At 43.3% G+C, this 18,330-nt stretch overlaps 1 protein-coding gene across 1 annotated transcript in view; it reads right to left on the minus strand.

The window, feature by feature from the left end:
• klhl24a (kelch-like family member 24a) overlaps window positions 1–18,330 on the minus strand; it is a 65,293-nt gene that overhangs the window by 22,358 nt on the left and 24,605 nt on the right. Inside the window, 1 exon segment of the mRNA XM_024390938.2 lies at window positions 17,428–17,546. Coding sequence (XP_024246706.2) covers window positions 17,428–17,546 — 119 coding nt within the window.

Raw genomic sequence — 18,330 nt, forward strand, 5'->3', positions numbered from 1 at the left:
AACCATGCACCATACTACCCACAGGAGTCAGAGCAGAGCCACATGCTGCTAACAACAGGACAGACCAACACTCCTGTTTCCCCTCCATCTCACATAATCTCCTTAAACAAATGCAACAGATATGACTCACAGAAGAGATATAGATTCCAAGAACACAGGATGAGATGTTACTATCCTTTGTGCAAGCACTTCCAAGAGTTAATGAACAGTGAGCGTGGTGAAATTTGGGGAGCGCATCGTCAGTAGTGTACCTTTGGTTCCTAGGGTGTTTCGGCCTTTCACACTATACACCCTCCCCAAAGGCGGCCAGCGACAGGGTGATCAATCCTACGCTTGCGTCCCATTCCCAATTAGTCATAGGAGTTGCCTTGTTGTTGATAGCCAACATCCCATGGGACTATGCATGGCAGGGGCGTCCTCCTCCCTGAGTCAAGCATTGTTGACCGCATACCTCCTGGCCCTCTCACTTCGGGGCCCAGCTGGGGTCTTTCCTCTTCATCCAGAGCCACTGACTGCTGCCTTCTGCCGCCTCCGATACAGCTTTGATTGCCGAACGCTGGCTCTGGCCCTTAATTCCCAGGTCTCTAAGCAGTCTGGTTGTAGATGTTGCCACAAAACCTCTGCAGCCCACCTCCACTGGTCGGACTTCTGTGTTCCAGCCATGATGCCGTGCTTCGGCAGCTAGATCAGCATAGCGCAGATGTTTTCGCTCATAAGCCTCATCTACTGAGTCCTCCCAGGGTACTGTGAGCTCAATGATGAAGACCTTATTGAGCGAACGGGACCAGAGCACCATGTCAGGTCTTAGGGTGGTGGTTGCGATCTCCGGAGGAAACACAAGTTGCCGGCCAATGTCAGTTAGCATTTTCCAGTCGCGGGCCAAGCACAGCTGGTCTCGCTCTAATGGTGTAGAGCCGCTCTTCGGTGGTTTAGCCCCTTCGCGGACAAAGTTTGTCCGTAAGGAGTGTGATGCTGCTGTGGGTGGTAGGGAGTTGGTGGCAGCTCGCTTGTCCTCCAGGGCGGACGCAAGGTTTTTAAGGACTTGGTTGTGACGCCAAGTGTAGCGTCCTTAGGTGAGGCTTGTTTTACACCCTGTGAGAATGTGCCTGAGGTTGGCTGGCATGGAACAGAGGGCACAGTCCGGATCTTCACCATACCATTGGTGAAGATTAACTGGTGTTGGAAGGACGTCATATGTTGCTCTGATGGAAAAGCTCAACCGCCTCGCTTCCATGGCCCACAGATCCTTCCAGCTGATCTTCCTCTTCTCCACACTGTCCCATCAAGTCCACTGTCCCTGTTTGGCAAGAGAGACTGCCTTGGCCCACCTTGCAGCCTCCTCCTGATGGCGTACTTCCTGCACTACCATCTTCCGCCGCTCGGGTGCAGTGGCCTTACTCCAAGCAGCACGGCTAGTTAGCCCAAGGCCTCCTCTCCCTTGCTGAACATGACCCACAATGTCAGCATGTCTGAGGTCTGCTGTTGCCTCCTGGACTGCTTTTCTTGGCCTCCATTTTCGCCCAGTTGCCAAGGTCGGCGCGTTGTTGCTCACCACTGGGTGTCGAGATTCATTCAGTGTCATCTGGAGCCTGGTTTTTGCACACTTGAATTCCTCTGTTAGACTGGTGAGGGGCAGCTTGAGGACACCATCTCCTTAGAGGCCTATGGTGGTAAGGCATCGTGGAACTCCGAGCCACTTCTTTAAGTAGCCTGTGACTCCTCTTTCCATCTTCTCCACTGTTGAGATTGGAACCTCATACAGTGCTAAGGGCCACAACACCCGGGGTAGGAGACCAAACTGCAGACACCAGGCCTTTAACTTTCCAGGTAGCTGGGTGTTGTCGATGGACTGTAGGCTACTACTGATGTCTTTGCACAGCTGTTGCACCTGGTCTTTGTCCTTCAGGCTTGCATCATACCACCTTCCAAGGCTTTTTACCGGCTGCTCAGACACTGTTGGGATTTGGTCATCTCCGATGAAGAATTTCAGGTCAGAGAGTACTCCCTTCACAATCGAGATGCTGCGTGACTTGGATGGTTTAATCTTCATACGGGCCCAGCTGATGTTCTCCTCGAGTTTTCTGAGCAGTCTCCTGGTGCATGGGACAGTGGTGGTCAATGTTGTAATGCCGTCCATGTAGGCTCTGAGTGGAGGGAGGCGGAAACCAGAGTCGACTCGCTGTCCACCAGCAACCCATTTTGAGGATCTGATGATAACCTCCATTGCCATTGTGAATGCCAACGGAGAAATGGTACATCCCGCCATTATACCTACATTCAGGCACTGCCATGAGGTGTTGAACTCTGAGGTGGTGAAGCAGAACTGCAGATCCTGGAAATACGACTTCATCAGGTTTGTGATGGTGTCCGGTATGTGGAAAAATCTGAAGGCAGACCACAGGAGTTCGCCTGCCCTACGCCACACTTTGGGTATTATCTTCTTCTGCCAAGCTGTTCTCATAAGCCTCCAGAGGAACCTCAGGACGTCTGGTGCGTTCTTATACACTTTGTACGGGACTCCATTTGGCCCCGGGGCTGATGCTGTTCTTGCCCGTCGAACTGTGTTTTCCACCTCTTTCCATGTCGGAGGGCTGGTCTCAATATGATGTTCCGGGGGTTCAACGGGTGGGATATCTGATGGGATGGCCAGATGTTCATGTCGCTTTGAGTCAAAGTTTGTTGTTCTCAGGTGCTCCTCTAGGTCTTTCTTTGTTGTTTTTAGAGCTCCACTTTTTTCCTTTGTGAAGAGACTTTTAAGGAACTTGAAGGGATCTTTATAGAATCGAGTTCTAGTTTGTTCTTTCTTCCTTCTGCGTTTCCGTAGGTTCTCTGCTCTACGGAGGGATGCCAACCGGGTTTTGATGTCAGCCTGAAGTGCCTCTATGCCCTCCTTTTCCACTTCCGAGGCCTTCTTCCACTGTTTCTTAAGCTGCCGCCTTTCTTGAACGAGGCACTTGATTTCTTGTTGCCTCCTGGAAACTGGTGGGGTTGGAACCTTTCTCCCGCCTTTTGCCTCTTCCACTCCAAATCTTTCTGTCCCGTACTCATAGATGATGTCCCCCATCCTCTCCAACTTCTTCTCCACTGTGCCTCGAAGTTTCTTGAGGGTCAAGGTAAGGTCAGTATTCACTGTTTCCCACAACTTCTTGTCACTGGCGCCAGGCCACTTCACATACGGTCTGTGCCCTGGCAGTCTCCTCTCGACTGCAGGTCTGGGAGGCTGGGTGAGTTCCACTCCTGTTGTTGGTTCCACCTCAGTTGTTACTTCGGTGCTTGAGTTTACGTCCTCCATGACAGTGGTACTGATGCACTGCAAACTATGGTTTACGTCCAGTTGCTGTGCTTCATTCGACTGATTTGATCGCTTTCGCAGAAAGTAATCAATGCGAGTTCTCTGTCTCTCTTTACCCAAACACCCCTTCTTCCCCTGGTGGATCCTCAACCCATGGTGTGATGTAACTTTCCTCCAACCACAGACACATACCTGGATCTGTTTGTGGTCCACTGTTGCAGCAGAACCTGGGACTTTTGCAGCTTCCAGGAATTGATGTAGAGAGGTGATGGGGCCGAAGAATGGCACGACAATGGGCCTCAGGATCTCATCACTGTTCCTCTGTGCATTCAAATTGCAACCGATAAAATGCATTGTGTTTGTTGTCCGTAGCTTATGCCTGTCCATACCATAACCCCACCGCCACCATGGGGCACTCTGTTCACAACGCCGACATCAGCAAATCGCTCGCCCTCACAACGCCATATACACTGTCTGTCATCTGCCCAGTACAGTTGAAACTGGGATTCATCAATGAAGAGCACACTTCTCCAGCGTGCCAGTGGCCATCAAAGGTGAGCATTTGCCCACTAATGTCGGATACAATGCCAAACTGCAGTCAGGTCAAGACCCTCCCGTTAAAACTTGAGACATCTGTGGCATTGAGTGGTATGACAAATCTTCACATTTAGAGTGGCCTTTCATTGTCCCAACACAAGGTGCACCTGTGTAATGATCATGATGTTTAAACAGCTTCTTGACATGCCACAGTGACTCGGTCAATAAGAAAGTGGTCAGATGAAGCAGATGCTAAGCTAAAGGACTGTTTTGCTAGCACAGACTGGAATATGTTCCGGGGATTCTTCCGATGGCATTGATGAGTCACTTCAATACAGGACTATGATTGAAACGTACTACACCGGTTCCAACGCTTGTTGGACGTGGCAGGGCTTGCAAACTATTACAGACTTACAAAGGGAAGCATAGCCGCGAGCTGCCCAGTAACAGCTAAATTACTTCTATGCTGGCTTCGAGGCAAGTAGCACTGAAACATGCATGAGAGCATCAGCTGTTCTGGACAACTGTGTGATCACGCTCTCCGTAGCCGATGTGAGTAAGACCTTTAAACAGGGCCAGACGGATATCCAGGATGTGTACTCTGAGCATGTGCTGACCAAATGTCAAGTGTCTTCACTGAAATTTTAAACCTGTCCCTGACTGAGTCTAACAGCAACATGTTTCAAGCAGACCACCATAGTCCCTGTACCCAAGAACACTAAGGTAACCTGCCTAAATGACTACTGACCCGTAGCACTCACGTCTGTAGCCATGAAGTGCCTTGAAAGGTTGGTCATGGCTCACATCAACAACATTATCCCAGAAACCCTAGACCCACTCCAATTTGCATACCGCCCCAACAGATCCACAAATGATGCAATCTCTTTAACTCAACACTGCCCTTTCCCACCTGGACAAAAGAAACACCTATGTGAGAATGCTATTCATTGACTACAGTTTAGCGTTCAACACCATAGTGCCCTCAAAGCTAATCACTAAGCTAAGGACCCTGGGACTAAACACCTCCCTCTGCAACTGGATCCTGGACTTCCTGGTAGGCCGCACCCAGGTGGTAAGAGTAGGTAACAACACATCTGCCACGCTGCTCCTCAACACGAGGGTCCCTCAGGGGTGCGTGCTCAGTCCCCTACTGTACACCCTGTTCACTCATGACTGCATGTCCAGGCACGACTCCAACACCATCATCAAGTATGCCGATGACAAAACAGTGGAAGGCCTGATCACCATCAACGATGAGACAGCCTATAGGGAGGAGGTCAAAGACCTAGCCGTGTAGTGCCAGGACAACAAACTCTCCCTCAACATGATCAAGACAACGGAGACGATTGTGGACTACAGGAAAAGGACGACTGAGCAAACCCCCATTCTCATCGACAGGGATGTAGTTGAGCAGGTTGAGAGCTTCAAGTTCCTTGGTGTCCACATAACCAACAAACTAGAATGGTCTAAACACACTAAGACAGTTGTGAAGAGGGCACGAGAAATCCTATTACCCCTCAGGATACTGAAAAGATTTGGCATGGGTCTTCAGATCCTCAAAAGGTTCTACAGCTGCACTATCGAGAGCATCCTGGCGGGTTGCATCACTGCCTGGTATGGCAACTGCTCAGCCTCCAACCGCAAGGCACTACAGAGGGTAGTGCATACGGCCCAGTATATCACTGGGGCCAAGCTTCCTGCCATCCAGGACCTCTATTCCAGGCGGTGTCGGAGGAAGCCACCCTAGTCATAGACTGTTCTCTCTGCTACCGCACGGCAAGCTGTACCGGAGCGCCAAGTCTAGGTCCAAAGGCTTCTTAACAGCTTCTACCCCCTAGCCATGAGACAGCTAATCAAAGGGCTACCCAGACTATTTGCATTGCCCCCCCCCCTTTTACACTGCTGCTACTACTATCTGTTTATTAACTATGCATAGACACTTTAATAACTCTACCTACATGTACATATTACCTCAATTACCTCGACTAACCAGTGCCCCCGCACATTGACTGTACCGGCACCCCCTGTATATAATTATTTGTTAGTTTTATTTATTTTTTAATTACTTAACACTTTCTTAAAACTTCTTAAAGCATTGTTGGTTAAGGGCTGGTAAGTAAGCATTTCACTGTAATGTCTACACCTGTGGTATTTGGCGCATGTGTCAAATCCTATTTGATTTGATCTACCCCTTTTAGACTTGCTTTCGATGAGAATAAAATATCTATAACTCAACTTTCGATGTGAATTTGTTTGGGACGCCCAAGAAGTTACATATTGTGGCTTTAATGGTTTCACAAGAATAACTTGATAACTTAGAGTTCTAAGGTTCTATCTGAAACAATATTGAATGGTGTCAGCTATTTTATTATTTTTTAACTTGATATCATTTTGTTATATTTGATGACTTCATTATTTAATTCCAAGTAATCATCTCATCTTTTTAGAGCTGTTGCCTATGCTGTCTGACAAATTCACAATTTCAGTAGTTCTTCAAGGTAAATAAGGTATACTTTTATGACTGCTGAATGCCAACAGTCAATCAAATAGATCATGGATTTTCAGGTAGAGATGGACTATATATATATATATATATATATATATATACACAAAAGTATGTGGACACCCCTTAAAATTTGTGGATTCGGCTATTTCAGCCAAACCCGTTGCTGACCGGTGTATAAAACCAAGCACACAGCCATGCAATCTCCATAGGGAACATTAGCAGTAGAATGGCCCGTATTGTAGAGCTCTGTGACTTTCAACGTGGCACTGTCATAGGATGCCACCATTCCTACTAGTCAGTTTTTAAAATTTCTGCCTTGCTAAAGCTGCCGGGGTCATCTAAATGCTGTTATTGTGAAGTGGAAACATGTAGGAGCAACAACGGATCAGCCGCCAAATGGTAGGCCACACAAGCTCACAAAACGGGACCGCCGAGTGCTGAATCACGTAATGGCTGGAGTAGTGTAAAGCTCGCCGCCATTGGACTCTGGAGTAGTGGAATCGTGTTCTCTGGAATGATGAATCGCGCTTCACCATCTGGCAGAATCTAAGTTTGACGGATGCCAGGAGAACGCTACCTGCCCCAATGCATAGTGCTAACTGTTAAGTTTGGTGGTGGAGGAATAATGGCCTGGGGCTGTTTTTCATGGTTTAGGCTAGGCCCTTTAGTTATCATAAATCTTAATGCTACTTACAATGACATTCTAGTAGATTCTATGCTTCCCAAATGAGATAGTTTGGGGTGAGTTGGACTGCAGAGTGAAGGAAAAGCAGCCAACAAGTGCTCAGCATATGCGGGAACTCCTTCAAGACTGTTGGAAAATCATTCCTCATGAAGCTGGTTGAGAGAATGCCAAGAGTGTGCAAAGCTGTCATCAAGGCAAACGGTGGCTATTTTGAAGAATCTCAAATTTAAAATATGTTTTGATTTGTGTAACACTTTTTTGGTTACTACATGATTCCATATGTGTTACTTCATAGTATCGATGTCTTCACTATTATTCTACAATGTAGAAAATAATACAAAATTATGAAAAATCCTTGAATGAGTAGGTGTTCAAAGTGGTACTGTAAAAACAACTGATATTTCGGATAATCGCTCAGCACTAATACACACACAGCTGTTTGCGGATGCACATACCGTGACATCTCTGTTGACATGCTTTCACTGGAATATGCAAATGACAACAGCATGTGGTTTGAAAAACTGCTCCAGAGCACTCAGGACCTCAGACTGGGGCAAAGTTTCACCTTCCAACAGGACAATGACACTAAGCACACAGCCAAGACAAAGCAGGAGTGGCTTTGGGACAAGTCTCTGAATGTCCTTGAGTGGCCAAGCCAGAGCCCGGACTTGAACCCAATCTTTGGAGAGAACTAAAGAAAGTTATACAGCGACGCTCCCCATCCAACCTGACAGAGCTCGAGAGGATCTACAGAGAAGAAAGGGAGAAACTCTCAAATACATGTGTGCCCAGCTTGTAGCGTCATACCCAAGAAGACTTGAGGCTGTAATCGCTGCCAAAGGTGCTTCAACAAAGTACTGACTAAATGGTCTAATCTGAATACTTAAGTAAATGTCATATTTCAGTTTTTCATTTCTAAAAACCTGTTTTTGTCATTATGGGGTATTGTGTGTAGATTGATGAGGGAAAAAAAAAACAATTTAATACATTTTAGAATAACATAATGTGGAAAAAGTCAAGGGGTCTGAATACTTTCTGAATGCAATGTATTTCAACAGATGTAATTGTAGCTTTGCTACCTAATGTTTACCTTTCCCTAAAACTATAAATTGTTGAGTCATCAAGTATATCTTCATTTCATAGCATTTATTAGTACATTTTAAAGACCATCATTAACCAAAACAAATGCTGACCACTTGTGTAACAATGTTTTCCTTAATATTATTCTTAATAGCCTCCATGCTGTTATTACCTGGTATTATTAAAGTTGACAGTCTAATGACAAAATGGCAAAATGAAGACAGTCTTTTAACAGCCTCAGTCAGTAACAGCATGACACAGCAGTATGTTGTGATTTGCATCGATTGCTCAAAACATACTTTCTCTGGCACTTACAGGGCCTGATTATGGCCAGCCTGCATTGGTCTAATCTTGACTACACCCTATAGGCCTGCCTTACCACAACACAATGAAGTAACCAGCTACCCCACAAACACACACACACACACACACACACACACACACAACACAGCTAAACGGGCACACCAGACCAATAAAATACAACTATAAAATACACAGGCATCAGAATATGGTAAAAACAACAGGTTTGATATGGTTTCCATTGAGTTTGGCATTTCTAGTTCTGTATAATAGGAGGATGGTGGTGAGAATAAGTCAGTATTCCAGTTACAGTCTGATCCAATTACATCTTTGCTTGTGAAAACCACTGGGTACAGAAGAAAACAAATACTAATAAATAGGAAACACTACATTTGTTTCACTCCAATTCACCACACATTGTCAAGATGCAAGTAATGATCATGGTTTAAGATGGGGCGGAGACATGGGTTGAGTTCGAATTCCCATACTAGCATACTAATTTCAAAAACAGTCCTCCGTATGCATCATCTAATGCGCGATTGCATTGACTCCCGTCACTCGTTCATTTTGGTACAGCGCGTCAATTTATCTGATTTTCAGCTGTTGCCGTGCACGTGAGTCAGGAAAGATGAGTGAATTCTACTAGATCAAACACCGAAATGAGTATGCAGTTCAAGTATGTAGTATGCTAGTATGGGTCTTTTGGACACAACCATGGTGAAATATAATTGGATGGGACCAAATACGGTAGTTAGGCTTAGGAATCAGTTGCATTTAATCTGATTACAAACAAACTGTTATCAGTTACTTTTCAAGCAAAACATACTGCAATCAGATTACAGATACTTTTGAAAAACTATGATTACTTCTTGGATTACTTTTAAATTCAGAAAGGATGTTAACGATAAAAATATATTATGACACCATTCTATTTTGACATTCAATTCAGCATTGAAAAAATGTGCAAGTCTAAATTTGTTCCGGGCCTCCCGAGTGGCGCAGTGGTCTTAGGCACTACATCGCAGCACTAGCTGTGCCACTAGAGATAGTGGTTCGAGTTCAGGCTCTGTCGCCAGCGGCGACAGGGAGACCCATGGGTCGGCGCACAATTGGTCCAGCGTTGTTCGGGTTAGGGGAGGGTTTGGACGGCAGGGATGTCCTTGTCCCATCGCGCTCTAGTGACTCCTGTGGCGGGCTGGGCGAATGCACGCTGACACGGTCGTCAGGTGTACAGTGTTTCCTCCAACATATTGGTGTGGCTGGCCTCCGGGTTAAGCCGGCATTGTGTCAAGAAGCAGTGCGGCTTGGTTGGAGGATGCACGGTTCTCGACCTTCGCATCTCCCGAGTCCGTATGGGAGTTGCAGCGACGAGACAAGACTCTAACTTCCAATTGGATACCATGAAATTGGGGAGAAAAATGATAAAAAATATTTTAATTTGTTCCACCTGAGGGAGTCTGACCACAAGTCAGCAACCACTATGTTGACACACCAAATGTGTTTGATGGCTCCTTTAGGTCTATTTCTGATGCCTCTTAAGAGGAAAGTCATCTAAAAGTAATTTCATGTTACCAGAGTACATTACTGACTTTGGGTAATCTAAAAGTTACAATTTTGGACAGGTAACTAGTAACTGTAACGGAATACATTTTGAAAGTAACCTACCCCACCCTGAGCTCAATAAATAACAGCGGAATTGGCAGAAAGATGATTTTGCAAAGCCAACAGTTCAACCATCTATAAAGGCTGAATGAATTTATGGTTCCATAACTATATGACATAACCGGCCTCTATATGAGATAAAAGGGGAATTTCCATATCTGTATATTAGGCTGGCCCTCTGGCTACAGGAAGATTGAGTTTAAGTTTAAGTGGCGGTTTGTAGATCCTGAGGAAACCGGGGGAAGCATGAGATGCTAATCACATGATGTCATTATTAGCCAGAAGGCAGAGATGGAAAACGAGACTCTAAAAGTTCAACAGTGTGGATTGATGATACAATTTCTAAAGAGAATAGGGGGAGGGGACACCAATGAAAAACACTGGAGGAATTCATGACTAACTTATATTCTCTGCCTGCTGCTGACCAATGTCATATCACATCTAGGATATGGAGAACTACTGTGTATCCACTCTTCCTCATTCTACTATAACACAGTTATACACAAAGGTTGGAGTCATTAAAACTATTTTTTTCAACAACTCCACAAACTTCTTGTTAACAAACTATAGCTTTGGCAAGTCAGTTAGGACATCTACTTTATTCATGACACAAGTCATTTTTCCAGCAATTGTTTACAGACAGATTATTTCACTTATAATTCACTGTATCACACGTTTGGGATGGTGTTCTTCGGCTTGCAAGCCTCCCCCTTTTTCCTCCAAACATAACAATGGTCATTATGGCCAAACAGTTATAATTTTGTTTCATCAGACCAGAGGACATTTCTCCAAAAAGTACGATCTTTGTCCCCATGTGCAGTTGCAAACCGTAGTCTGGCTTTTTATGGCGGTTTTGGAGAAATTACGTCTTCCTTGCCGAACGGCCTTTCAGGTTATGTCGATATAGGACTCGTTTTACTGTGGATATTGATACTTTTGTACCTGTTTCCTCCAGCATCTTCACAAGGTCCTTTGCTGTTGTTCTGGGATTGATTTGCACTTTTCGCACCAAATATGTTCATCTCTAGGAGACAGAACACGTCTCCTCCTGAGTGGTATGACGGCTGCGTGGTCCCATGGTGTTTATACTTGCATACTATTGTTTGTACAGATGAACGTGATACCGTCAGGCGTTTGGAAATTGCTCCCAAGGATGAACCAGACACGTGGAGGTCTACACATTATTTTTCTGAGGTCTTGGCTGATTTCTTTTGATTTTCCCATGATGTCAAGCAAAGAGGCACAGAGTTTGAAGGTAGGCCTTGAAATAAATCCACAGGTACACCTCCAATTAACTCAAATGATATCAGTTAGCCTATCAGAAGCTTCTAAAGCATTGACATTATTTTCTGGAATTTTCCAAGCTGTTTAAAGGCACAGTCAACTTAGTGCATGTAAACTTCTGACCCACTGGAATTGTGATACAAAAAATTACAAGTGAAATAATCTGTCTGTAAACAATTGTTGGAAAAATTACTTGTGTCATGAACAAAGTAGATGTCCTAACTGACTTGCCAAAACTATAGTTTGTTAACATGAAATTTGTGGAGTGGTTGAAAAACTAGTTTTAATGACTCCAACCTAAGTGTATGTAAACTTCCAACTTTAGCTGTAGCTTGCAATTTGGGTTGCTCATTTTGGGGAATATTCAGGAGGTGGAAACTTTCCGTGGGCAATTAACGGGAATATATGTGAATTAACTGAAATATATGCAAATTAATATGAATATAATTTAAATATAGATGTTTTTTTGCATTGGATATATTTACCACATCATATGGAGACAGAAACATAAACCTTATCATAAGTAGACATAAATGCAAATGATTAAGTCCTTCCAATAGAAATTGAAAAAACAATTTACAAGGACCAGTTGCGCTCTGAGGCGGCGGATGTTGGTGGGATTTGGAGAGAGATGGAGGCAACAGGGGAAAGAGCCTCAGATCCACAAAGTCCCTTCCACCAGGTGGCTGATGAGATATATTGGCACGACTTCCATATTGCATCTCCATCTCAAAGCCCTTGCTTGGAAGTGTACTTCGCCAGACTGCCAAGAACCTTGCCCTCATCCAGGCCAAGGTGGCGAGACACGTTAGTGATGACACCACAGGCCTTGTTAATCTCTGCACCAGACAGGATGCTCTTGCCAGCATACTTACGGTCCAACATGTACGCTGCAGCGTGGATGGGCTTCAGGCAGAAGTCTTCATGCTTTTTGATGCATTTCAGAACTGCAATTTCCTCTGCTTGGAGCAACAGTGAAGTGGGAAGGGCTGTACGGATTTCTTCTCTTACATCTGAAAACAGAGTCTGAACATCAGACAGGATGGCATTGTCTCCCTCAATCCGTGCAATGGCTACTGCTATAAGTTTCAGGAGTTTCAGGCTGCTTTACCACTCGCTCCCAAAATACATCAACCAGGAGGATCCTCTTGATGGGGCTGTCCATATCGGCAGACTGTGATATGGCCATTTCTTGGAGAGACTCCTTCCCCTCCAGGAGACTTTCAAACATGATGACAACACCACCCCAATGGGTGTTGCTGGGCAGCTTCAATGTGGTGCTCTTATTCTTCTCACTTTGCTTGGTGTGGTAGATTGCTGCTATAACTTGATGACCCTTCACATACCTAATCATTTCCTTGGCTCTGTTGTAGAGTGTATCCATTGTTTTCAGTGCCATGATGTCCTTGAGGAGCAGATTCAATGCATGAGCAGCACAGCCAATGGGTGTGATGTGAGGGTAGGACTCCTCCACTTTAGACCAAGCAGCCGTCATGTTCGCAGCATTGTCTGTCACCAGTGCAAATACCTTCTGTGGTCCTAGGTCATTGATGACTGCCTTCAGCTCATCTGCAATGTAGAGACCGGTGTGTCTGTTGTCCCTTGTGTCTGTGCTCTTGCAGAATACTGGCTGAGGAGTGGAGATGATGTAGTTAATTATTCTTTGCCCACGAACATTCAACCACCCATCAGAGATGATTGCAATACAGTCTGCTTTCTCTATGATTTGCTTGACCTTCATTTGAACTCTGTTGAACTCTGTATCCAGCAAATGAGTAGATAAAGCATGTCTGGTTGGAGGGGTGTATACACAGCTCGAGCAAGACATTCATCAGCATTTCTCTGACTACGTTCCTCCATTGAGTAAAAAAAAACTTCTGATTCCAGGAGGACCATGAGCTGTTGCTATCGATAAGGTGTCTGATTCATCATTTTCACCTCAAATAGAAGTAGAGGGACTTTTGTCAGAGGTTACTTTCTGTGAGCGCTGAGGGAACTATATGCATTTGGCCAGATGATTCTGCATCTTTGTTGCATATGATTTGGCACAGTATTCGCAAATGTACACAGCTTTTACTTCTACATCAGCTGCAGTGAAATGTCTCCACACATCAGATAGTGCCCATGGCATTTTCCTGTAAAGAGTATAAAAAAATAAGTAAAAATAAAAACAAATGAAATGTATATTCCATGTACAGATAAATATTTAAGCAGTTAGATTAAAACAACTTCTTTGTAAGATAAATGTTTTAAAATTAAACATGTATGGAAACAGGTGAATTAACACTCCTCAGTTAGCAGGCTCAAGCCAGCTAAAACCCACATGGTACCAAAAACTAACTAGCAGAAATTGTTAACAAGTTAGAAATTACTTAAACAAAGTTTGCTGTAGGCTACTATTTACTAGTTAACAAAATATCATGTGTCATAAAATATATTCACCCCCAACCCCCGGTATTGTATTCATAACGTACCAGTAAGCATGTGGTCCTTGGATCAGACTGTGTAGTAGTGTGGGCTCAATAGCATCTCATTAGTGTGCAAGATCTTGAGAATCGGCTGTACATGTGATGGAAGAGTGCACTGCACATGTGATGCAGAGGGTTTCAATTCCATTGAATTGGGGATAGTTTAAACATAATATGTGTATCCCACAACAAAGGTCACTGTTATAAGCTAACTTTTTTGATGAATTTAAGCAAAATTCCCAGGCTTAACTTCCCATGGAAAATTCCTGGAAAAATGTCTGAAATTTACCGGAAGGTTTCCGACCCTTTGCAATCCTACTTGCAATAATAGTGTTTAACTTGACTTTAGAACGACTACTGTCGTGGAAAATTGCAAGATGATGTTATAAAGATTATGTTACAATGCTTGTATTACATTATAATAGTTGCTACAATCGACAGAATAGAGTATTGTGTGTGTGTTCCAATGAGGATGGGCCTCTATGAGATAGCATTGACAGGGGAGATTTACGATGTCTTTGGGTAATAAAGACTAAAGAGCATTCCAGATAACATGAGGTAATGTTATCGTGCTATACCGTACCAGGATGAGACGGGTTCCAGTTTGGAGTAGGAGGGCCAGACACGGGTCTTTACAATGAGAACTGTTGACACAGCAGTAACTGTCTGGTATGTTTTATAGCTATCTTTCATACAAATCTTAAACTTTGTGAACTGTTCCTAAGATCCTGTGATTCGTCATGTAAGTTGAGAGGGGTGTATCTTGGCTATAAAAGATCTTTGTACTTTTCTGTTGGTACTTTGCAATGGTTCATTAGAGATCATTGAAAGTCAAAAAGGCTATTGCAAAGCTCTTATTAAAAATATGTAGTTTAAGTGTAACTCTGACTGGTGTGTGAAGTTTGTAACTCTCCTCATTTGGTAAAGCAGAAAAATGCCACCACACTACCTCATCTCTGTACCGCACACATACAATTATTTGTAAGGTCCCTCAGTCGAGCAGTGAATTTCAAACACAGATTCAACCACAAAGACCTGGTACGTTTTCCACTACCTCGCAAAGTGCACCTACTGGTAAACGGGTTAAAAAAAATACCCCTTTTAGTATGGTGAAGTTGTTAATTACACTTTGGATGGGGTATAAGTACACCCAGATACTTTCGGCGAGGAAGGAAATTGCTCAGGGATTTCACCATGAGGCCAATGGTGAGTTTAATGGCTGTGTTAGGACAGTAGTTACTCCACAATACTAACCTAAATGACAGAGTGAAAAGAAGGAAGCCTGTACAGAATAAAAATAGTCCAAAACATGCATCCTGTTTGCAATAAGCCACTAAAGTAAAACTGTCCTGAATACAAAGCATTATGGGGCACATCCAACACAACCCATCACATCACTGAGGACTTCTCTTCATAATTTCAAGTGGTGGCTGCATCATGTTATGGTATGCTTGTCATCGACAAGGACTAAGGAGTTTTTTAGGATAAAAGGAAACGGAATAGAGATAAGCACAGGCTAAATCCTGGAGGAAAACCTGGAAAATCTGCTTTCCAACAGACACTAGGAGACATATTCACCTTTCAGCAGGACAACAACACAAGGCCAAATATACATTGGAGTTGCTGACCAAGACGACACTGAATGTCCCTGAGTGGCATAGTTACAGTTTTGACTTAAATCGGATTGAAAATCTATGGCAAGAGTTGAGAATCGCTGTCTAGCAAAAAATTTGCAAAACCTGTTTTCACTTTGTCATTATGGGGTATTGTGTGTAGAGAGAGAGAAAAATATATATAACACAACAAAATGTGGAACAAGTCAAGGGATATGAATACTTTCTGAAGACACTGTAGATAAACTGGAAGATAAGTAATGGGTGTCTGATCAAAGATCTGTAAAGGGAGATCACCTGCTTACTTTGTCCAGACCCCTTGGAGTTCTTCACATTTTATTGTGTTACAAAGTGGGATTAACATGGTTTTAATTGTCTTTTTGTCAATAATAATTTTGTCAATAATATACTCAAAGTGGAAGATTAAAAAACATTTCAGAACTAAAATATATTCATTGTATAAGTATTCAGGCCCCATGTTTAGGCAAGCCTAAATTAGTTCAGGAGTAAAATTTGGCTGAACGAATCACATGGACTCAGTCTGTCGACATGATTTTTAAATTACTAACCCTTCCTCTGTCCCAGATACATACAACATCTGTAAGATCCCTTAGTCAAGTATTGAATTTCAAGCACAGATTCAACTACAAAGAGCAGCGAGCTTTTCGAAAGCCTCCTAAATAAGGGCAGTGATGGGTAACAATCACAAATCAAGACTAGTGTGTACGCTGAGAGTCGGGAAGCAAGTTCAGGGAGTGTATTTAACAAATAAATGTACATATAACAAAACAAGAAACACAGGTAGCGTACAGACATGAACACTGGAACAGAAACAATAACGCCTGGGGAAAGAACCAAAGGGAGTGTCATATGTAGGGAAGGTAATCAGGCAGGCGATAGAGTCCAGGTGAGTCTGATCAGGCGCTGGTGCTCGTAACGATGGTGACAGGTGTGCGTAATAATGAGCAGCCTGGTGACCTCGAGCGCCGGAGAGGTAGTATACCTGACACAGACATTGAATATCTCTTTAATCATGGTCTAGTTAATAATTATTCTGTGTATTATGTATTAAACCACCCAGACACCTCAAAGATACAGTCGTCCTTCTGAACTGAGCTGCAGGAGAGGAATGAAACTGCTCAGGAACGTTACCACGAGGCCAATGGTGACTTTAACCAGCTACGGAGTTCAATGGCTGTGACGGGAGAGAACTTAGGATGGATCAACAACATTTTGACTTCACAATAATGACTTAAATGACAGAGTGAAAACACAAAATATTCCAAAACATGCATATTGTATGCAACAAGGCAATAAAGCAATACTGCAAAAAACAGGGCAAAGGGATACACAGGCAAAAACCTAGAGCAAAACATGCTTCAGTCTGCTTTACACCAGACACTGAGAGGAATTCACCTTTCAGTAGGACAATAACTTCCAACACAAGGCCAATTCTACACTGGAGTTGCTCACCAAGAAGATATTGAATGTTCCTAAGTGGCCAAGTTACAGTTTTTACTTAAATCTGCTTGAAATAGACTTGAGACTTGAGAATGGCTGTCTAGCCATGATCAACAACCAACTTGACAGAGCTTGAAGAATTTTGAGAAGAATAATAGGCAAATATTGCACAATCAAGGTGTGTAAGGCTCTTAGAGACTTACCCAGAAACCCTCACAGCTGGAATGGATGCCAAAATGTGTTTATGTATGGACTCAGGGAGCTGAATACTTAAGCAACAACTATATTTTAGTTATTAGTTCATTTTTATTCATCTTATAAAAAGAAAAACGTATATTTTTTGGTCCACCTTGACGTTAGAGTATTTTGTGTAGATTGTTGACAAAAACTGACAATTCAATCCATTTAAATCCCACCTTGTAACAATAAATTGTGACAAAATCCAAGGGGTCTGAATACTTTTGCAAGGCACTGTATATATAATTAGATAAAGACGAAGATGATGAAATAACGGGGTGTCTGAACAGTGATCTGCTTACCTTCCCCAGTAGGACCACCATCTTGTGTCTCCAGCGTCCTTTGTTGAGTGAAGCAACTCGGATCCATATGTTGAGCTGAGAGTTGTACATCCACACGTCTCTGCCGTTGATACGGCCCCCTGGAAAATACACACAACACCGTTAGCCTTGACACTGAGTGACTTAGGATGATGTTAGCCCACTGAACTCAAGCCTAGGCATTAACTCTGAGAGCTAGCCAGAGTGTTCGGTAAAGTTACTCAACACGTGAGTGTAGTTTACCGAACCGTCTCTGCTACACCAGTGTTTTTTAGCTAACTTGTCATCGTCTTTGGTTGTTTTCACTAATCTCAAATGTAATTGTATTGACACACAGCAATAGCCAAAAAAACAAAGCCTGTATCTACCCCAAAATAACTCTTGGTTCCAATTCAAACCAATTTCATCTAATAAAGACATTTCTTCATAAATAGAATAAGTTGATCTTGAGCAACATCCAAATTGTGAATGGGTTATGTATTTGGGTTGAAATGTCAAGGCCACATTGAGTAAGGCACAGCTGACACTAAGTACGGTTACATGCACACAATAAACCCGATTATTGTGGATAGTCAGATTAATATAATAATTTGATTTAAACGTTTACATGCTCTGCAAGAATGATTTCCCTAATAATTATGTTTACATGAACACAAGCTACCTGACGGCACTCTGATAAATGCAGGAAAAAATTGCAAATCAATATGTATGTTCGACCACAGCGAGCATGTTATGTTTGGGAAGCGCATTTGATTCCGACATATAAAGTTTGTATATGAAAGCTACTTCTAAGATGCAAACATTCAGGAGGCTCACTCAGCTGGTGCTAACACGTGCAGATCAAAAATACTGCCATTTAAGGTGTTAACATGTCCTAAGAATTAA

This window comes from Oncorhynchus tshawytscha, linkage group LG28, assembly GCF_018296145.1.
Source record: "Oncorhynchus tshawytscha isolate Ot180627B linkage group LG28, Otsh_v2.0, whole genome shotgun sequence".
Taxonomy (NCBI): domain Eukaryota; kingdom Metazoa; phylum Chordata; class Actinopteri; order Salmoniformes; family Salmonidae; genus Oncorhynchus; species Oncorhynchus tshawytscha.